The following is a 22427-nucleotide window of genomic DNA, read 5'->3' as shown; positions in this document are numbered from 1 at the left end:
GGCGCTAGGCCACTTATCCTAGGAACGGAGACGGCAGGGGATTTCTTCCGTCCCCTCTGAAACCTCGGGCCTGCCCTCCTCCTGGTCTCTCTCATTTCCTTCCACATCTTTCCCACTCTGCCTTCCTGCTCCAAGTCCTCAAAAAAGACTGGGGACCCTCGGGTTCAGGGTAGAGCCTGCACCTCTCATGGCCGAGTGTTGAGGGAGGGGGAGGCTGCCAGGCGCGAAGGTGAGAGGAGTACGTGTGCCTGGCATGCACATCGATGAGCGCAGCATGCGTGCAGGTGTATCTGCCCCGAGGGGCCAGCTGGACAGCTGGGTGCTGGGCACTGAGGGAGGTCCTGGCAGTGCCCGGCTGGCACACTGGGTACAGACCTAGTGCTTGCAGGTGTACACGAGCTCCTCCTGCACGCACTGCTGGCACTCCACGTAGCAGCACCACTGCACCTGGCAGTGGCAGGAGAAGGCCACCAGGCGGCTCTGGGTGTCATAGCCCCTCCCACAGCACAGGCTGCTGCAGCTGGCTTCCCGGGAGCACACTCTGCCTGCCGTGCCAGGGGAGTACTTGCTGGGCCGGCAGAAGCTGGGTGAGTCCTCCATGTAGACCAGGTCCCCGGGCCGGGGGGCCAGGCCCTTGGTCGGACTGTCCAGCCTGGCAGGTGCCCACAGCTCCAGGCGGCCCAAGGCCTCGTTGGTGGCACTGGACACCTTGACCGCTGAGTCGTAGCGCAGCTTTAGCATCTGGCCCGTCTCCCGGAACGGGGAGAGCTGCTTCCAGCAGGTGCGCACGGCACAGGAGCCCGACACGCCGTGGCACTTACAAGTGGTCCTGAGGCCACTCTTGACGGCCTGCGAGGAGAGGCAGAATGGAGGCGGGGTCAGAGGCCCAGGGTGCCAGGAAGATGGGAAAGTTAGCCGGGTGGCATCTTTGTGCAAACTAGCCCAAGGCTTCTCTTCCCCTGGGCAGAAGCAGTCCTATGCCAACGCGCATGCCGTGGTGAGAGCAGTGTGGGCTGCACCCTTCCCCGGGCCGGAGTCCCTGTGGCATGGACAGCGTGCACAACGGAATACAGCAGCCGTGGTTTGCACAACGCAGTGATGAGGGCGCAGAACTCGGCTTCCTAAAGCGTTGGAGGCCCGCCTCTCCCAGCCGCTCATCCCGTAGACCTAGACACCTTTTACCCTCTAGTCCTCCTGCTACTGTGTGACCTCAGCCAAGTTCCTTCCCTCGTCTGGGCCTCCTCCTCTGCCCATGTGTGAAATTGGAGGAGGAGTGGGGGATGCACCAGATCAGAGCTTTCTAACTATGTTGGCTTCTAAGACCTCCAGGAAGGCTAGTCCTTGGAATGGAGACCTCTTTCCAAACATGTTCCTGCCTCACCGTGGCCTGTCCCCACCCTGGTCCCCACCCGCTGCCCAGCGCCGCTGACCCCCAGGACCCTTCCCTGTTTCCCGGTCACGATCCGAAGTCATTGCCCAAGAAATGTTGGTTGAAAGAAAGAGGTTCATCCTGGGACGGCTGTGTGTGTGCTGGGGGGCAGATGTGGAGGGACCTCCTACAGACCTGGCGCCCTGGCTGGAAGGGCTCGGGGCCACCAGGAGCGCGCTCACCTTGATGCCCACGTTGGTGTTGTGGGCGTCTGCCCGTGCCCGCAGGTCTTTGCTTCCTCTCTTGGGCCCCAGGAAGTTGCTCAGGAACTTGGTGCTGTACTTGAGGTTGTCGCCACACACGCCCCACTGCCAGGCCTGCCTGCTCTCCAGGCCCGGAGAGTCGTCGCAGGTGCAGCGCTCCATGCGCCCGGCGCTGCAGGCCCGCGCCAGAGTGTGGGTGAGGGCGGCCGAGGACACCGAGTACAGGAAGGCCGTCTCCTTGAAACCTGGGCCGGTGAGCAGGATGAGGGGTGTGTGAACCTGAGGACACAGCTCGGCGGCCGCCCTGCCACCTGCCCATCGGCTCAGGCTGCGAGGTGCTGTTTAAGATGGGACTTTCCATTTCACTGGGGGTATAAGCCCAGGTTCCCCAGGCGGCAGGGCAGGGGAACAGGTGCAAACACTGAGATGCAAAGAGAAGTGACTTAGGCACCTGGTGAGGGACACAGTTGGGACTGAACCACTGCTCCTGACTCCACGTCCATGTGTGAACAAGTTGGACTAAACCACTTCTGAAGCCCCTGATCCTCTGACACATGCCCTCATTAACAGGCCTCATTAATCCAGGACTCTGCTCCCTCAGGACTGTGCTGGATTCGCAAGGGCAGTGTGGCCTGAGCACAGGGGCCAGGGGTGTGGGAAGGGCATACTCCCCCCACCCCGAGTCCTCCTCCTCCCAGCCCTCCTTCTCCCAGCCCTCCTGGCCCCAGCCCTCCTGCCCCCAGCCCTCCTGCCCCCAGCCCTCCTCCCAGCCCTCCTGGCCCCAGCCCTCCTCCTCCCAGCCCTCCTCCTCCCAGCCCTCCTGCTCTCCTCCTCCCAGCCCTCCTCCTCCCAGCCCTCCTCCTTCCAGCCCTCCTCCTCCCAGCCCTCCTGCCCCCAGCCCTCCTCCTCCCAGCCCTCCTGCCCCCAGCCCTCCTGCCCCCAGCCCTCCTCCTCCCAGCCCTCCTCCTCCCAGCCCTCCTCCTCCCAGCCCTCCTCCTCCCAGCCCTCCTGCCCCCAGCCCTCCTCCTCCCAGCCCTCCTCCTCTCTGCCCTCCTCCCTACCTCTCTTGAGCAGGCCCGTCCTCCCCTCCAGGCTGCAATTCCAGCGCTCGTGCCTAAATTGGAACTGGCACTCGAGCAGGCTGAGGTGGGCAGCATCCTGCAGGGTCTCAGCCAGGCCAGGTTCTCGCCGACAGAGCTGCTTCTGCCGGCGGGACAGCTTCAGCAGGTCACACTGCTTCAGGTGGGCCCCACCCTGAGCTGGTGCCACCGCGGTGCCCAGCCCTGGGAAGGGCGTCAGGACCTCCCGTCCAGTCAGGCTAGAGAGGGCGAGAAGGGAGACCTGTGACCCTTGGGAGTCCCAATGGGACAACAGAGTTGGGGGGAGAGAACTAAAGATGACAAGTCTTGAGGACATGGGCAGGTCAGGGGAAGGGGGCCTTCTTGGAGGGGTTCATTATTTCTGGGAGGGAGGCCAGCCCCATGGGGTTATATTCCCTTTTTGCAGAGTAGGAAACCAAGGTGCTTCTAACATGGGCCAGGACAGGATCCCAAGCGTGTTTTCTAGATGCCAAAGTCTCTGCTCTTCTTACCCACCCAATTTCCCAAACTTGCCCAATCAGAACAATCACCCAGGGTGCTTAAAAACACAGATTTCCAGGATTCACACTTAGCAATTCTACTTCTGTTGGTCTGGAGTGGGGCTTGGGGAATCTGTATATTTACCACATCCCTGGGCAGCTTCAATAATCAGGGACGTCTGGGAAATACTTCATGTAGCATTGGCTGCTGTTCAGAGGGGAGAGCCACATTCATTCCAAAGTGGGGAGAGGGGGGAGGCCGAGTGCTGTACACAGTGAGCAGACACCCGGCCATTCTCCCCGATGGCCCTTTCTCCCTTACACATGTCACCACCCAAGTAATCCCACGCCAACCTAACTTGTTCCCAGATAGATCTTCAACCATCTGGCCACTCCGTGCCTGTTAAAAGAAATGCTTGGGGAATATTCATGTGGATGGAAGAATGGGTGGAAGGAAAGAAAGAAGGAGGGCGGGGAGGGAAGGGAGGATGGATTGGTGGGTGGATGGACAGACTGACAGATGGATGAGTGAAGGTGAAGGAGCTGAAGTTCCATCAGGCCATCAGCCCCCGACTTCTTGTTATACAATATCTGAAGTTCGTGGGTTCTGGAATCCGGCTGCCAAGTTCTAAGCCTGTCTGCCACTTCCTAGCTGTATAACCTTAAAGCCTTGGTTTTCTCCTCCGGAAAGTGGGAACAGTGACCCTCTCTACCTCCTGAGGGTGCTGGGGGGATTACATGGAAAGTACCAACCACAGTGCCTGGGACATGCGAGAGTTTCTCAAAACCCTTTCCTCTTGCAAGATGCTTGACTGTCTAGCTTGGGCAGAGTCTTCCCTTTGTCCAGATAAGGAAACAAAGGCTTTTTGAAGAGGCAGTGACGGGCCCGAGTCGCTCAGCAGATCAGCAGCAAGGTGGAGACTAGGATTAGAGCTCACCTTACCCTCCCCAGAGGCTCTCTGTGAAATGGTTCTACTAGTTCAAAAATTCACTGTCCCATACCCTGGAAAATATATCATCCCAGACGCAGGCTGGAGGACGTAGCCCCTTTCTGGAGCATGTTAGCCTCATGGTCAAGGTAAAAGAGCAAAGGTAGAACCACATGGTGGCTTTTAAAGCTCCTGCTTGAACATGGCACTGGTCATTCCTGCTCCAGGGCAAGTCCTGGCCAAGCCCTAAGGGGTCAGAAAGGCCCAAGTCCCGTGGACACAAGGGCACAGTTTTCCTGTTTAAAGCCACCTGCCCCAGCCAGGACACCTGGCCAGATGCCATGCCCTCCCTGTCTGGGTGGGTGCCGGTCCTGGCCAGGCCCCAGGTTCCCCCAGAAAGTGCCTGTAGATTCCAAATCCATCAGGTGCAGCCAACCCAGCATGGAGCATATCTCTGAAACCTCCGAGCAGAGACAGATGCTATCAGGCTCCTCCTGGCCCAGCCTGGCCCTGGGTTCCCCTCCCAGACACGGTGAGGGCAGGGACCCGTTAATCATTAATCTGGGGGCAAATGGGTAAATTTCCAGTCCACCAGGTCTACACCCAAACCCCTCCCTGCAGCCTGGCAGGAAACCCTTGGAGCTTGACCCGTGGCTGGTCCACAGCAGAACCCGATGTCAACTCCAGCTGAGGGGGCCCCACCCTGACTGGCTTCCAGGGTGGAGAGCCACTGGGGGGCTGCCAGGAGCAAAGGAGCAGCAGCCATGCAGCCCCTCAAATGTCCTCCCCACACCAGGGACAGTGTCTGCCTGTGCAGTTCCTATGTTTCAGAAATTGGTACTTTCCTTATAGCAGCTGATTGACAGATGGCAGAACAAGCAGGGAGTGATAGGGATTTTGATCAACAGTGTTGCACGTCCTTCAAGGCCTGTCTCAAATGCCATTTTAAGAATAATAGCTATTGGGAGAAACCAAGATGGCGGCATAGGTAAGTACCTAAACTGCTGCCTCGCACAACAAGTTCAAAACTACAACTAAAAGACAGAACGGACACCATCTAGAACCACAGGAAAGCTGGCTGAGTGAAAATTCTACAACTAGAAGGAAAGAGAAAAGCTCACAGAGAATTGGAGGTACGGCAAAGGGTCTTTGTGCACGCAGAGAGGAAGGGCGGCTGAGAGCCTGGCTGACTTTCTCTGGCGGAAGGGGTAAGGAAGCCCCCGACCGCACTGAACCCCAGTTCTGACTGCACTGAACCCCAGTTCCGGGCGAGCCCCTGGGGACCCACGCTCTTACGGGGGGAGTCTGGACTCTCGGGCGGAGACTCGGGAGCTGGGGAAGGCAGAGGTCTGAAGGCACGTGTGTGCCAGTGCACACAAAGGCTGCGGAGGTTGCCACAGGCTTTCCCTAGTGGAAGGGAGTCGGAGGCTCCTGACTGCACTGAGCCCCAGTTCTGACTGCACTGAACCCCCGGTTCCAGGCGAGCCCCTGGGGACCCACGCTCTTGTGGGGGGAGTCTGGACTCTCGGGTGGAGACTCGGGAGCTGGGGAAGGCAGAGGTCTGAAGGCGCGCGCGTGCGTGCAAGGGCAAGGCTGACGGGAAACAGAGACTGTCTGCTCCGCCCTGAGACTCCACCCCATCCAAGCTGAGCACAGAGCCTATTGCAATTTGGCAAGTCTAATCCTATAAGGCTGTCTCCAGCACCGAACTTCTCCCAGCATAGACACAGCTGATCCTTACAGCCAACTGGCCTGGAGGTCAATTCCTCCCAGTGATACCAACAACAATCAAGACTTAATTACAACAAGGCTGTACACACAGTCCACAAAGGGGTGCACCAAGAGTGTCCACCTCAGGTTAACTGGGGAGGCCGAGCCACTGGGCCATATAGGAAACCTAGCACACAAATCTACCCTACCAACTCAGGGAAGCAGTGAAAATGCGGCATCAAAGAATCAGATCACAAACGAAAGAAATGGAGGAAAACAAACGACTGGATATAGAATTCAAAACCACGGTTATAAGGCTTTTCAAGAATATCCTAGAAAAGGCCGATAAATATAACGAGACCCTCGAAGATATGAAAAAGGACCAACTAGAAATCAAACATACACTGACTGAAATAAAAAATATTATACAGAGACCCCAAAACAGACTAGAGGAACACAAGAATCAAGTCAAAGAATTGAAATACAAAAAAGCAAAAAACACTCAACCGAAAAAGCAAAAAGCAAAAAAAAAAAATCCAAAAAGTTGAAGATAGTGTAAGAAGACTCTGGGACAACTTCAAGCGTACCAACATCAGAATTATGGGGGTGCCAGAAGAAGAGAGAGAGCAAGATACTGAAAACCTATTTGAAGAAATAATGACCGAAAACTTCCCCCACCTGGTGAAAGAAATAGACTTACAAGTCCAGGAAGCGCACAGAACCCCAAACAAAAGGAATCCAAAGAGGACCACACCAAGACACATCATAATTAAAATGCCAAGAGCAAAAGACAAAGAGAGAATATTAAAAGCAGCAAGAGAAAAACAGTTAATTACCTACAAGGGAGCACCCATACGATTGTCAGCTGATTTCTCAACAGAAACTATGCAGGCCAGACGGGAGTGGCAAGAAATTTTCAAAGTGATGAATAGCAAGAACCTACAACCAAGATTACTCTACCCAGCAAAGCTATCATTCAGAATTGAAGGGCAGATAAAGAGCTTCACAGATAAGAAAAAGCTAAAGGAGTTCATCACCACCAAACCAGTATTATATGAAATACTGAAAGGTATTCTTTAAGAAGAGGAAGAAGAAAAAAGTAAAGATAAAAATTATGAACAACAAATACATATCTATCAACAAGTGAACCTAAAAATCAAGTGAATTAAAAACCGGAGGAACAGAATAATCTGGTGAATATAATAGAATCAGGGGCATAGAAAGGGAGTGGAATGATAATTCTCAGGGGGAAAGGGGTATGGGGGGGTTCAGGAAGAGATTGGACAAAAATCGTACACCTATGGATGAGGACAGTGTGGGGGAGGTAAGGGCAGAAGGTGGGGTGGGAACCAGGTGGAGGGGAGCTATGGGGGGAAAAAGGAGAAACAATTGTAATAATCTGAATAAAGATTTATTAAAAAAAAAGAATAATAGCTATTATTGTTGTATCATTACAGGTATATTATGTTATATGAGATGATATATTTACCACTTTATGAGTGCTTATTACTAAGCCCTTTAAATTACTATGTAGACACCTGAAGAGGCAGTGACTGGGCCAAGTTGCCCAGCAGATCAGCAGCAAGGTGGGGATTAGGATTAGAGCTCACCTTACCCTTCCCAGAGGCTCTCTGTGAAATGGTTCTACTAGTTCACAATAGTCCTTTACCCTGGTGGCCCTCTGCATGGGTTGGCTGCCTTGCTGCTCTGGCCTGTTGATTGAACCAATGAGGATCACATGACCCAAGCTGGGCCAATCAGTCCTTTCTCTGGGAATTTGGAATTTGAATTAAGAGAGCATACAGTTGCTTTCTCTCTCTTTTTTGGTGACTGGATCTGTAACTCAGGTGATTTTTTTTTTAAAAAAAGAAGTTGGTCTAAAGAGAGAATGAATCAATGCATCAAGAGAGTGGGAGAATTTGGGGAGCAGGGTCTTCCTGAGGTCAGCTGTGTTCTTGCTTGAGACACTCCTACCTGTAGTACAGTGTCAAGCCTTCGAGTTGGTTTGTCTAACCATGGGTGCCTGCTGCCCCTGATCAGGTCCTTATGACAGCTGTGGAGTACCAGCGTGCCCTAGGCTGCACCTGTGAGCCAGGCTCGGCACCCTTTCCCCATCCACAGGCACATGTTTTTTTTTGTTTGTTTTTGTTTTTTTTTTAATTTCATGTAATAGACCCTGTGATTGATGGCCCCAGGAGTCCAGTATAAAGTCGGTTAATTTTATTAGCGGTAATGACACTAAGTAGCGATTAATGGTCGGGAAAGGCAGCCAACCGCACAGGGACCTCAGGCCACATTGGGCCTTGGGCTGCCCAGGGCTGCCCTCAGAGAAGGCTCCCTGGCACTGCCCCTCAGGGCCTAGGAGGAGAACAGCTGGGAGCCCTTCCAGGACCCAGTTATCCCCTATTTGTTTTCCATGTTGTGGTTTGAGATCATATTTCCTTTGAAGAAACAGGGCCCTGACATCAAATTTAGAAAATGCCTGAAGGCATTTCCTTAAACGGTGCTTGTGAGCTCTTCTCCACGTGCCCATCCCAGGGCATCCGCTAGAGAAGCCTTCTTCCTGGACCTTGGAAGAATTCTAGGTGGTGCAGGTTCCAGTCTGTTCCAGGTCAGTGGACAGCATCCTCTTCCCTTAAAGAAACCACATTCTCTGGTACCCCAGGCCTGAGAACCCCACACACCAGGCCCCTCTGCAAAAATCTCACCTGCCCACATATTAGTTGAGCCCCATGGGAGTAAACTGGAGAAGATCAAGTGACCTTCGTTAATCTAATAAATCCAGACAAATTTGGGGGTTCTAATAAAGACACTGCTCCTTGGTGAGGTCAGTCTATCAGCCAAACAAGTGGCCAGCGTTCTGAACCAAAGAGCAGAGGAGGAAGAATTTGCAAATTTGCTTATTGCTCTTCTGGGCTGAGGGACGAGCTCCCAGGCTTCCCTGCCTGACTCATGTTCCTGAGACACGTGGGACCTCATTGGTTGCACCTGCGTTGGCCCAGCTGGTCTCCCCCATTCCTGCATCCAGTCCAGCTTCCACAGGCTGATTTCCAGACTCTCTTCTCCCATTAGGAAAGTAACAACCCCATGTGACCATCTCCATTCTCCTCCCTTCTTTGGCCCCAGCCTATATCCTCTGCCCCCTGGCCCCTGCCCCCTTGGCCTATGACCCTTAGGTTAATAATAAGACAAGAAACCACCATTCCCATACAATGAGATGCATCTGGCTTTGACCCCAGACCATCCCCAGACACTTCCCTGGCCACCTCATCTCCCCATAGAGTGGGAAAAGACAAGGGTGCCCCTCAGGACTCCATCTCACATTCACCCCCCCGCCCCACTCCCCAACCCAGATATCTCTTCTGTCCACTCCTGGCCATTGACACCTCTGCCTCCTTTCACATTCCCCAAGGTCATCCACAGTTTTGGCTAAAGCAGCTCTATCTGGGATGACCTTGAAGTAAGCAAAAGAAGGGTCTCCAGGCTTTGGGCAAGGCTTCCCGGTAGACTGCTTTGGTTTACCATCAGCCAGGACTCAGGAGCCATCAAACCCCTGACAAGAAGTGGGGTTCATCCTGAAACAATCACCCATCACCTGCTGGAGTGTGGGGACCCAAGGACCTCAGGTCCCCAAGGCAGTTCTGATCTGGGTAGTTGGGTCCCAGGTCTGCCCTCACTCGCTGGTGATCTTGAGGACATCCACTCGCCCCCTGAGCCATTCCATCTAAGAGGTACACGGTGACGAGTGGGGAGCATGACTGGGGCCAGATTGCTTGAGTTCAAATCCCACCTCCACCTCTTACTAGTCGTGCCACCTTGGAAAGGGACTCCACCTCTCTGTGTCTCCTCTGCAAAATGCAGGTCTCAGTGCCTACTTCACAGGGCTGTCCTGAGGGTAAAATGAGTTCACATGTGTAAACTCTTAGAACACTGCCTGGCACGTAATAAGCTCCAGGTAAGTGTCCTTCTTAAGTACCTACTATGTGCCGGGCACTGTGCTGGGTGCCGGGACCCCCTCCTGCCTTCAAGGAGCTCACAGTCTAGAGAAAACATGGCTGAATGCAAGAGTACCCCAGACTCTCCCAAGGCCCCAAGGGGCAGGGGAAGGAGAAGAAAGTTTTGAAACAGCCCAGCTCCCCGAGGAACAATCAGTAGCTGCTCAGGGACCCAAATCATCTGGGTGAGAACCTGACCTTGGCCAGTCTCCGTCCTGCCTGTAGTGGGAGGTGTGGGGCGGGGAGGAGGCAGGAGGAAGCTCCCAGATCTGGCAGGTGGAGAACACTTTCCATCACCTGAGGGGCCCCAGGCTCTGCTTTTCTACCCCCCGCCCCCACTCCACACTTTTTTCTGCTTGAGAGGTCTGATGGGTCCAGAGGAGGCCACCCCCAGGATGTGGTGGGTAAGTGGGGGTTGGCACAGGACAAGGCTGGTGGTTTCCAGGGTACCAGGTCATGCCAGCATGTCTGGACCCTTAGCTGGAGGGGCCAGGAGCTGTGCCTGGCACCAGGGCCCATGCCAACTGCAGGCAGCTGCCTGGGAACCAGGAAAGCCTTGCCCTGCCTGGAGCATTGGTCTTGGCCCTACAAACCCCATTAGATGCTCCGATAACAGGCTTCCGCTGCAGGGCCATTTACATGGTAAGTGCTCCTTTTGTGCTTTCATTTCAAACATCTCAGCCCACCTTTCCCAGCCCTCATTGAACCCCTTCTCTCTCTCTCTCTCTCTCTCTCTCTCTCTCTCTCTCTCTCTCTCTCTCTCTCTCACCAACTTGTTACCCCCATCCATGCTAGCTCTCCACTACCCACCTCTTCCCAGCAGGGGAGAGTTAGTGAGGGCAGTGACTAGCCCAGGAAGAGAGCATCCATGGTTCCGAGCAAACGGTCCTTCAGAGAGGGGGCCCCTCAACACCCGCCCCAGGCTTCTCTCCCCTCTTCCTGCCATCAGATGTCCTGAGCAGCACATCCTTCCCTCCATCCTCAGACTCCTGCCCCCTCTCCTGGAGTCAGCGCCACCTCACGCCTCCGCCAGGAGGAAGTCCTTAATGAGCAGCCTGGCAAATTCGGCAGCTACATTTCCTAGCTTCACTCCACTCCCTCCTTTCACTCACTCACTCATTTGAAATTGAGGTGGAGGATTTTATTGAGCGTCAGCTTCATGCCAAGTTTACCCACAGGAGACTGAAATAAACAAGGACATTCACTACTTTCTGTCTGGGTCCCCCAGCCCCTCCTGGTCCAGCCTTTCTTTGCTCCCCAGCTCTCAACCTCAGAAGCCACCTTGAGGATTGCATCTCATTACCACCTCCCCCCAGGAGCCCACCAGAACCTCCCCCCATAACCCTCTGCTCTCCCCCCTCTCCCGCCCCCGCCCAATCCCTGGCTTAGAGAGAAAGAGCCTGTCCCAGCTGTGGGCTTTGTCTCTCCAAGAACAGCTCTGCTTCCTGTTTCCGCAGATGGGGCTGCCCGCTGAGGATGGCATCGGGGAGATGTGCTCATGAGCTAAGTGGGCAGCAAGCAGCCCACACAGCAAACACGCTTTGCATCTCAACAATCTCCAGTATTCACAGCGTAACAAGTGCAACATCTGGAAAGGAAATGCTTCCCCCTCCCTCCCTCGCCGTTTCCTCCCGCCCCACTCAGGCTCAGGCTGAAGCTGAGGAGAGGAAGCCTTCGCCCATCACATGCATGGATCGGGTGGCATGGAGGGTCCCCAAAGTGACTCCTGTGCAGGGGAATCCCTCGCCTCTACGTCTCCCCCAGGTCCCTGGCTGGGTCCAAATGTACACCATTTGAATTATTATATCTTAGGGCTGAATAAACCCTGCAAGATCACCCGGTCCCAAGATTTTACCATGATGGCTCCTGGGAGGTATCTCAGAGGCTTCTGGGGCTGGGAGGAGGGCAAGAAGTTTGCCAAGTATCTGCTGTGAACTATCTGGTGCCTGAGGAATCCATGTAAGACTTATTGTCCCAGGTGACCCACTGAGTTCGTGGCAGGGCTAGGACTAACTGTTTCTATCAAGCCGTCTGGTGGTTTCCGCGTTCAGTTTCAATGTAAAGCTTCAGGTAATCAAAATCAGACACCACCACAGCCAATGCCCAGGATGATAGGAATACAAGACAGGAAGGTTTGAAGGGAAGGAAACGTGGTCAGGACTCCTCTGGCCCCGAGCAGCCAAAGGGAGAGAAGGTTCCTTTGTTTAAAAGGCTACTTTCCCCTGGTCTAACGCTCTCTTTTCAGCCCAAAGTCAGAAATAGAGCTTCTGACTTTAGAGAAGCAGCCTGCTTGTTCATACTACAGTATGAGAGTGTGATGTAATACTAGTGCCGGAGCACATACTTTGCTAGGTAGAAAAATGGTCAGAGGAGAGCATCTGGGATTGTGAAGAGAGAAACTGGGAGCCTGGGGCAAGGAGTGGGGGGAGCAGAGAAAAGGGAGGCCAGTAGCCCTAAAGACAAGCTTCCCAAGGTTCTTTGGTTCAGAGGCCCAACCCAACCTTGACCCAGGGGAGGAGCAGAGTAGGAGGCATGGAGTGGGGACTGCAGAGAAAGGCGAGCAGTTGCTGAGGCTGTATCTCCTCATGGCAAGCAACACCCCCATTCAGCTCTGCCCCAACCACGGGATGCTGGCTCCTGGACTGGGCAGCTATGGCCAACTTGTGAATCATGGTAAGTTGACCAACCAACCATAACTAGTATGGCATGCTCTTGAGTGGTCATCCTTTTCCCCATGGCCAGGCAGGCTCAGGCTGGGCTGTGGGTCCTGGAAGCGCCAGGCCCCTAGGGATTGTCTCATGTGTGCTCACTCTGTGACAAGGACAGTTCCATTATTTGCAGATGCTCGAGGCAGAGACGTCCCATGCTGTTCCCCATTTGTCCTCCCGCAGGTCCCAGGGATGGCCCACACCCCTCCTCTCAGCTCCAGAAATAGCAGGAACCTCCTAACCTGGTCAAGAAGTCACTCCCTGAACATGCCTAGGGAGGGCCAGAGTGCTCCAGGACAGCCCAAGGGGGTGCTCCCTCAGGAACAGATTGGGGTCCTCCAGAGCAGGACCAGAATAACTTCCCACCTTGGACCATGCTGGACTCACAGTGAGCTCGGGCTGTAGCAGAAGGCGCCTCTCCTCAGGCCAGACCAGTCTCCTCCTTGCTCTCCAGCCGTGGCTCTCAGTCCAACCTCCATGCCTTTCTTCATGCTGTACCTCCTACCTAGGATGCCTTTCAGTCCAAAACCCCTCATGGATCCCCTGTACCTATCTATCTATCTATCTATCTATCTATCTATCTATCTATCTATCTATTTTAAATATATGTACATAAATATATATACATACATACTATTGATTTCAGAGAGGAAAGGAGAGGGAGAGAGAGATAGAAACATCAATGATGAGAGAGAATGGTTGATCGGCTGCCTTCTGCATACTCCCTACTAGGATCGTGCCCTTGTCCAGAATCGAACCTGGGACCCTTCAGTCCACAGGCTTATGATCTATCCACTGAGCCAACCAGCTAGGGCCCCTGTACCCTTTTATAGCCACTGCCTTTTCCAGCAGTGCAGAGAATGAGAAAAGGGACACAGAGGGCCCGTCCAGCTCTAACATGCTATGATGCTTGTCCATCTCTTCCAGGAAGAACTCCTTACTTGTCAGCTCCATCCCACTTAACCCATCCCCTTCCCCGTCTTCCAATTTTGCAGATATAGTAGCATTAGTTTTGTGGGGTTGGCACTCTTTTCTCCCTCCTCAGGGCCGTACAGTCTCTCCAAGTAGCCTGTACGCTCCTTGGCAGAGATCATAGTTTCTTTTCTCCTGAGGTCCTCCTGTCCCCAGCCCAGATCTTCCATTCTAAGCAAGTGTTCCTCAGACTCCTGCTGGCTGCATAAATCCCTCAGATGTCCAACCCCTAGAGTGTAGCTCTAGGCTCTCCCTCCGCCTCTCCCAACCCTACTTCCTGGCCTTCCTGCTGTCTGGCTCCCAAGGCCAACCTGGTAGACTCTGGGAGGGCATGGCGTAATCACTTGTGCGTGCTCTCCCCGGTGCCAGCACTCAGGGCCACCTGGCTGTGGTCAGTCAGACGCTGAGTCCTCCAGCCCTCTGAGCCCCTGTGGGGACAAACTGTGCTCAGGGCAGCCAGAGCCTCCCTTTGATACCAAGTGAGGACCAGCCAAGAACTTGGCCCAAGTCTTTCTTTAACACTCAGCTGGCACAGCCTCTGGTGGTGACACGTGCTGAAAGTTTGCCATAGGTTCACAAGCCTTTATCCACAATTCCGAACTCCAGACAGCTCTGAAAACTGCCGAGTGTTTGTACAGTTGTGAGGAACTCACATGGCAGAGACTTGACCTGAACCAAAGTGAGAATCTTTACAGTCTTGATTTATCCCAACACGTAGATGCTTCTCTGCAAAAATGAAGTGTCTGATGATGGGGTGCTGGCCTAGACCTTGCTAGGGATGTCAGGTTATACATGATGTATGTATTATATTACCTTTCTAAAATCTGAAAAGTCTTCAATTCTGAGGTGCATCTGGCCTCGAAGGGATTGTAACTGTCAAGAAAGCAGACCTTCTCTGCTCTTGTCCTAAAACCAGTTTCTTTGGAAATTCCAGCGCTGACTGAACATGGGGGTCTAAATATTTCCTTGCTCTTTAAGACTCTTCACCTCCCCCCACTTCCCCCGCCCCTCCCCCCATCTTCATCTCTCCAGTGAGGGGTCTGGCCTTGAGGCCACTGCCCTAGGCCCAAGCGCATCTGGCTGCCATTGGATTCCCATGGTAGGCCAGGGGGGCTGACTCTGGTGTCGGATCAGGCAAGTCTCCACTTTCTGCTTGGCTTCTAGCTCCTTCCAGATACAGGCCAGATCCTGGCAAAGCAACGTGTGCTCCAGAGAGCCAATTGTGAGCAGAAGATGAAAGAACAAATGTGATGAGGTAGAGAGGAGGGTTCTGGGGGAGAGGAAGGACCAGGGAAAGTGAGAGGGGACTGTCCACCCAGACATTCACTGCAGACCAGGAACAAAGCTAAGGCCTGTGGGGGGACTCAGACCACAGCAGGGCCCCAAGACCTCGGCTTAAAGAGAGCTATGCATGAATTGGAGACATGAGCACATGAAGAATTGGGTAACAAATTAAGAGTTGAAGTCATGAAGTACAGCCCGCCGGTGTGGCTCAGCAGTTGAGCGTCAACCCAGGAACTAAGGGGTCATTGGTTCGATTCCCGGTTGGGGCTCATGCCCGGGGTTGTGGGCTCAATCCCTGGCAGGGGGTGTGCAGGAAGCAGCTGCTTGATGACATTTCCCGCCCCCCCCCCCCAATCTCTAAAAATTGATAAAAACATGAAAAAAAAAATATATATATATATAGAGAGAGAGAGGAAGTACAAGAGATGCCTATGATAGAAGCCAAGTGAAAGGTGAAAGGTTGGGTCTCAGAGGGAGGCAGGCCTCAGCTGGGGCTCAACAGGAGCATGAGGCAGGGATGACTAGGTTGGCTCCGGATTCTGAAGAGTAGAATTTAAATCTTGGTGCTCCCAGCCACTAGCTGCATGGCTTTGGGCAAGGCACTTGGTCTCTCTGAACTTTCCCCCACCCACCTGAAAATGAAGATAATTATATCAGTACCTACCTCCTAGGCTGTCAGAATGGTTAAATGAGATGACATGCACATAAAGTGCTGAACACAGAAGGATTCAAATTATACAATGACTGGATACAATTATACAATGGGCTAAAAATGAAGAGAGGAAGGAGCAAATGTCACTAAAGCTGCTCCTTAACTTGGATGCTCTAAGACAGATCATGAAATTTCTCAGACTCCTTATACATATATAGCATTTCAGCACTTTTATATGCATTTATTTAACCTTCACAACAACCCCCTGAGGTAAGGATTAACCCATTTTTATAGATGGGAAAACTGAGATCAGAATAGCTAAATGACTTGCCTGAGCCACACTTTTGTAAGTAGTTGAATGAAGGATTTGAACTCAATTTGTGTGACTCCAAGACCAGGACCTTGGGCTGCCTCCAATCCTACTCAGGCTGATGCTGAGGTGGTGTCCCCTCAGAGTACCTGGCCCACTTCCTCTTGAGTCCAACATCTACCTGAGCACATAATCCTAAAGGTACCAGGACCTCTCTTACTTAGGAGATGCCACTCCAGGAGTCCCCCTGACCTCTTCCCTCCCCTCCTTTTTCCACTCCACAGCCTCAGAAACTTCACCACCATCCACTGAGGAGGCTGGTTTCACCCTAAACCCAACTTTAGAGCCCAACTCTTGGGGGCGTGGAGGGGGGTTGGTAACAAGCCTGGCTGAATTCCTTCCCTAAACACAGTGATTCTTATCAGTGATGTTTGGCTTCCAATCCACTACCCCAAAGCAGTAAAATTTATTTTACCCTTTCTTCCCTTCAACCCTGTTTTTTCTCAGTACCCAATTAATTCCTAAAAATGTTTTTTGATTAAAAATAAATACTATTCAAATATTAAAACACTTAATGGATTTTTAAAAATATTTGTAAGACCTGTACACTGAAAATTACAAAACACTGCTGAAATTTTAAAAGCCCTAAATAGAGAGAGATGGCCTGTTTATAAATCAGTAGACTCACTATTGTTTAAATGCCAATCTTCTATAAATTGATTTATAGATTCATTGCCATTCTAATCAAGATCCCAGCAGGCTTTTCTGTAGATATTGACAAGTTTATACTAAAATGTATGTGGAAATATAAAGAATCTAGAATAGCCAAAACAATTTTGAAAAAAAGAGAATTTATCGTCCTTGGTTTCAAGACTTACTTAACAGCTACAGTAAGCAAGGCTGTGTGGTATTGGCATAAGGATAAGCATATAAATTAGTGGAACGGAAAAGAGAGTCCAGAAATAGGCCCTCATCTATTGGCTCAATCAATTTGCAGCAAAGATGACAATGGAGAAAGGATCATCTTTTTAACAAATGGTGCTGGAACAAGTGGCTATCCACATGAAAAAACAATGAACTTCAACCCTTACCTCACAACACACACACAAAGTAACTAAAAAAAAGAATCATAGACCTAAGTGCAAAAGCTAAACCTATAAAGTTTCTAGAAAAAAACACAGGAGGAAATCTTCACAACCTCTGGGAGGCAGAGGTTTCCTGGATAGGACCCCCCAAAAAAGCACATGTTCTGTATACAAGAACATGTTGAAAAATTTCACTTCATCAAAATTAAAAACTTCTGTTCTTCTTAAGATACCAATAAGAAAATGAAAGGGCAAGCCACAGACAGGGGTAAAATATTGCCAATACTTGCTGACAAAGGACTTGTACCCAAAATAATAAAAACTGTTACGACTCAATAATAAAATAACCAAATAAGTCAATGAAATAGATATTCAAATAGTCACATAAAAAATATTCAACACACCATTCATCAATGGAAAAATGCAAATTAAAACCACAGCAAGATACCAATACACACCCACTAAAATGGCCAAAATTAAGACTGACAGTAGCTGACAAGAATATGGAATACTTGAAATTCTCACACATTACTGTGTGAAACGGTACAACCACTCTGGAATACTATTTGACTGTTTCTTATAAAGTTAAACATATACATATCATGTGATCTAACAATCCGGTCTTAGATATTTATCCAAGAGAAATAAAAACACATGTCCACAAAAAGACATGTACATAGCAACTTTATTTGGAATAGTTCCAAACTGGAAAAAAACCAAATGTCTATCAACAGGTGAATGAATAAACAAATTGAGGAACAGCCATACAATAAAATACTACTCAGCAAAAAAAGGAATGTGCTACTGATATATGCAACAACATGGATGAATCTCAAGACATTATTTTGAGCAAAAGAATTCATACAGCAAAAGCTATACTATACCATATGATTCCACTTATATGAACTTCTACAATGGGCAAGACTAATCTATAATGACAGAAAGTAGAGAAGTGGTGGCTTGGGGCTGGTGGGGAGGGTGGACTGCAAAGGAGCACAGGGGATCCTTTGGGATGAAGGAAATGTAATTGTGGTGGTGGTTACATGGGGACAGACATTTGTTAAAACCCAAACTGTGCACTTAGAACACGTGCATTTTATTGTATGTAATGTTGATTTTTTTTTGGGGGGGGGGAGTTAAGGTTGTGTTTTGCTTCTTCACAATGATGACATCTCCACAACCCAAGAAGATGGCTAGAGCCCCAGCAACCACCAAGAGTACTAAGCACTGTACTGAGCACTTAGTATGCGCCTGGCAGCCTGGCAGGCCCTTTCATTCATTGGCTCAATGAAGCCTCACACCAGCCTTTAGGATGGGTGTTATCATCACCCAAACTCAGCAAAGTTAAGACATTTGCTTAAAGTCACACAGCTAGCAAGAGGCATGATCTGGATTCTAACTCAGGTCTAGCTGTGCTTTTCATAAACTTCTCTGTACCATCTCCAGAGAGGAAAGAAACCCAATAAGCACAGAGGTCACACATTTAAAAATAACCACGGAAGTCAACTATGATTTTAAAAGTTGCATCCAGAGGAACTATTTTTAGTTACAAAGCCATTGGTCTGACTTAATAACTGGATTGGATGACAGGGCCTGTCATGTGGGCAGCTCATCACATATGCAATGCATGTTCATTTATAAAACATCACATCAGTTAATACTTGCAGAATTCTCAAGCCAACTGAGCCAAAACACGAGCCGTTGAATAATCCTAGACTCCAGGTGAGGACCAGCCTGTTAGGAAACCTTAATATCTCCAGGTGCTAAGGATCCTGGAGCAAATGACTTGACCACAGACAACACAGAGAATGGTCCAGAAATAGGGCAAACCTGGGCTTCCTGACTTCTGGTCTATCTCCCATCCCACCATCAACATGCCATCCTTTGAGAGTCCACCTGACACACCAGCAGGGCTCAATGCATCATGTCCCATTATTGAGGACAGGGGAGAATGCTGTGGTCTCACCCATTCCACTGCAGCCAAGAGAGTTGGCCAGAGTTAACTAAACACCCTCCTTTGCGGCTGCTGCTTCCCTGGGTGACTGACCGCTCAGTATTAGCTCTGGAGGCTGTAGGTCAAAGAGCGCAGACTGGCTTCTATTCTTCCTCTCCCACTGATACGCTGTGTGACATTGGGTGAGTTGTTGAAACTTTCTGACCCTTGGTTTCCTTTGGGGCACGATTTATGCCCATCCTATATTCCTCAGGAATGGCTCTGAGAATCAGCTGAGAGAAGAGCTGTGTGAGAAGTTATTTGTAAACTGGGATACTAGTTATTATGTTCTGACTAGAGGCCCGATGCATGAAATTCGTGCAAGAGTAAGGCCTTCCTTCCCCCAGCTGCCGGCACCGGCTTCCTTCTGGCACCCGGGACCCAGGCTTCCCTCGCAACCCCGGCTTCGTCCGGAAGGTCGTCTGGAAGGATGTCCGGAAGGTCGTTGGGCTGTCCGGTCTAATTAGTATATTATGCTTTTATTATTATAGATCACCATCAACAGAATTAGGCTCCAGGTTCATGCAGCAGCAGTAGCAGCAGCTGCCAGCTTACTGTGGTTTGGGAAGGATGGTTGTTTCATCTAAAAATTTGGGGATAATAAGAAATGACCTGCTTGAAGCAGGGAGTTGGACCAGAGATCCTTTGGGAGTCACTTCCAACTCTGAAGTCTATGATTCTACGATTTTGAAGGTCCCAAAAAGGTTGGCTTCACTGGCTCTCCTGATGTTTGAATTTTCTTTCATCAAGATGCCAAAGCACTTCATCTTATAATCAGAAAGGAGACTTCAAAAGCAAATGACCTGGAGAAGGGAGAAGCACATTGCCTCACATTCTTACTACAGTGTGGATGACTGATACACCTTCCTCCCAGAGAGCAAATTCTGATGGGAAGCTGGGAACCCTGGCCTGACTGGTGAGCAACAGGGCTTCCCCAGTGAGAACTCAGGCTCTCTGAGACCAAACACATAACGGCACGAGGCCCAATTTTAACTTATTCTCTTAGGGTTTGTCCTGCTCCCCAGACGTGGTGGTGGTGGCTTACATGTCCTTTGCCAGCTCTGCCCAGCTAGGCTCCCAACCTGGAAGAGGGGGCTCCAATACTCACAGGACCCCTCTCCCCCTTAACCCAGCCCGAATCATCACCCCTCATTTCCAAGGCTGCCGCCGTGCTCAGTCCTCAATCTCTAATCCCATGCCCTGTTTCAAACTCCTCTGTTTCCTACCACACCAGCCAGAATGGTCCAGGCTTCCTCTCCATTTTGGCTCAGAAACCCTTGTCAGAGCGGGGATATCCTCCTTCTCCTCCTCCTTCTCCTCATCGGCATTAGCTGAGCATATACTATGTGTTAGACATGTCCTGATTGCTTCACATGTACTAACTCACATAATCTTCATATGAAATAGAAACTATTATCCTCATTTTACAGATGAGAAACCAAGGTACAGAGAGATTAAGTGATTTGGCCAAGAACACACAGCTAGCAAGTAGCAAAGTTGGGAACTGAACCCCAAATCTGTGCCCTACCTATCCTTCCTGCTGAGGCAATAACAGTGACTTCAAGCCTGAAATCATCAGGAAAAAACAAACAAACATGTTTGTGCGCTGCTCTTGGAGTGGGTCTAGTGGTATCAAGTTCATCCCCTTCTTTGTAAAAGGGGTCATTGTAGCTCTAAAGACGGAGTGAGTGGTCTTCCCCCGTCAGCAGCAGCTGAGCCCAGAGCTAGGGTTTGAGCTGACAAGCCCTCGCCCCTTCCATCTATTTTTTTTTTTAAGCCATTGCCCACAGCCCAGGAGTGCTTTAACCAGAGGTCATGACCTGGAAATTAGCCCACAGTCCTTATTCCAGCCTGTGAGGGGCATCTCAGACCCTTACTCGCCCCTCCCTGGAAGGCCCTTAAAAGCAGTCTCTGGCAGGTCACTTGTTTGGTGTTTCCTTGCCTTCCCTCTAGTCAGACTGTAAACCTCACCTTGGAGTGAAGACCATAAAAAGTGGCGTGAGTCAAAGTAACAGACTGTACGTGGTTGGAGCAGGCTTTGGGTGGAGGTCAGGGAAGTGCCTTCACACCCACGACCCCATCTCTCACCCCAAGTGCCTGCAATTCAGCGTCGGAGAAGGAGCTACAATTAATTGCCCTGAAACTTGCGCTTCCAACACTCCCAGTCCCGCCCCATGCTCCCCGTCCTTCTCCGGAGAATTCACCCGACGCTAGGTCTGAGTTTTGGTCGGATTTCCCCAGCTGACAGTTCCACTCCTCCCCGCCCGCGGTTTCCTCCGTTCCTCGGGACCCGCGCGATTCTCTCCCCGGCCTCCGCAACAGCCCACCCCCGCCCATCCACCCAGCCTCTGGGTCTCCGCTCCGCGGGTCAAAGGCAGAGGGTGGAGAGGGGGCCCGAGGCAAAGACGGTGGCTAGACAGAGCCCACGACGGGGACACGGGGCACCGAGTGAGAATCCGAGCGGGCATCGGAGCGCCGAGAGACACCTGCACGGGATGGGCCAGGGCGCGACAGGGCGGACGGGACAAGGGTCCGAGAAGCGTGCGGACTCCGGGACCTTGGGCCAGGTCTCGGACAGGGAAGGTGGGAAGAGCGCCTGCGAAGGGGACCCAAGAGTCGAACTCTAGAAGGTGCGATGGGGGTCTGAGCCCAGGTAGCTAGAGACGCAGTTCGTGGCGCGAACTCCCACCGGGAGGTGGGGCTGGGCGCGGCCGGAGTGAGGTCTGAGTTCGAGATCCAGCCCGGGCCGGGGCCCGAGGGACGGAAAAGTTGGCCCTGCAGTGGCCGGAGGAAGGGTAGGCAGGAGGGCGGGGGCGCGGGCCAGGGGTTCGGCGGACACTGACCCGAAGTAGGCGGCGGCGGCGGCGGCGGGCAGCGCCAGCAGGCAGAGCGCAGCCAGGGCCAGCGCGGGCGGGGGGCGCATGGTGCCGGCGGCGCGGCGCCCAGTCGCATCTCCTAGCGCCGCTCCACGCTCGCAGCACCGCCACCAGCAGCCCGCGGGGCTTTAAACCCGGGAGGGGCGGGGCGGGGGCGTGGAGGGAAGGAGAGGGCTGACGGCCACCCCCCCGGCGACGAGCCCCCCGTCCCATTGGCGCCGCCGGCCTCGTCCCGCCCCGTCGCGGGTGAGTTCGCCGCCTCGGGCCCGCCCTCGCCCCGCCCCCATATCGCCCTCCCACCCGCCCCAGGTGAGAGCTCACCTGACGCCTTGCCCACCCGGGGACGCGGTGGCGGAACGTGGAGCGCCCCCTCTCCCCTCAGTCCCTGTCATCGAGAGGCAAGGATGGGAGGACTGGGTGGGGATGAGGGAGCTTGTGCTTCTCTCTTGGGGCGGGTGGTGGGACGCGCTGGATTCTCTCCCCCGAGGTATGGGGGTGCCGGACTAGGAGGGAGGAGCCTGGAGTAGAGGAGAAGCGGTGTCGGGTCCTCTCCCCTGGCGGAAGGGCCGGGGACTCCGAGGGCAGGGCCGGGTCCTGAAGCAGAGCTGTCCTCCAGGGTCCACGTGTAATGGGGAGACCCTCTTTCCGGGCAAAAGGCGTCTGGTGGGTCCCTTAGTCAAAGCGGAGCAGGGGAAAGGGAGC

General features: G+C 52.2%; 1 protein-coding gene across 1 annotated transcript; it reads right to left on the bottom strand.

The window, feature by feature from the left end:
- Nucleotides 1-321: 321 nt before the first annotated feature.
- Nucleotides 322-21778, bottom strand: WNT9B (Wnt family member 9B). The gene is made up of 4 exons (XM_080678665.1): nt 21693-21778; nt 2694-2950; nt 1612-1877; nt 322-849 (listed from the first exon to the last, which is right to left on the bottom strand). Exons 1-4 carry the CDS (start codon nt 21770-21772, stop codon nt 376-378), a joined length of 1077 nt encoding a protein of 358 aa, XP_080534791.1. The 5' UTR covers nt 21773-21778; the 3' UTR covers nt 322-375.
- Nucleotides 21779-22427: the final 649 nt, after the last annotated feature.

This window comes from Plecotus auritus (genome assembly GCF_963455305.1).
Source record: "Plecotus auritus genome assembly, chromosome: 7".
In the NCBI taxonomy this organism is placed as follows: Eukaryota; Metazoa; Chordata; class Mammalia; order Chiroptera; family Vespertilionidae; genus Plecotus; species Plecotus auritus.
Note: the sequence above shows the minus strand (reverse complement) of the source record. Positions and strands in the feature narration are given on the sequence as shown.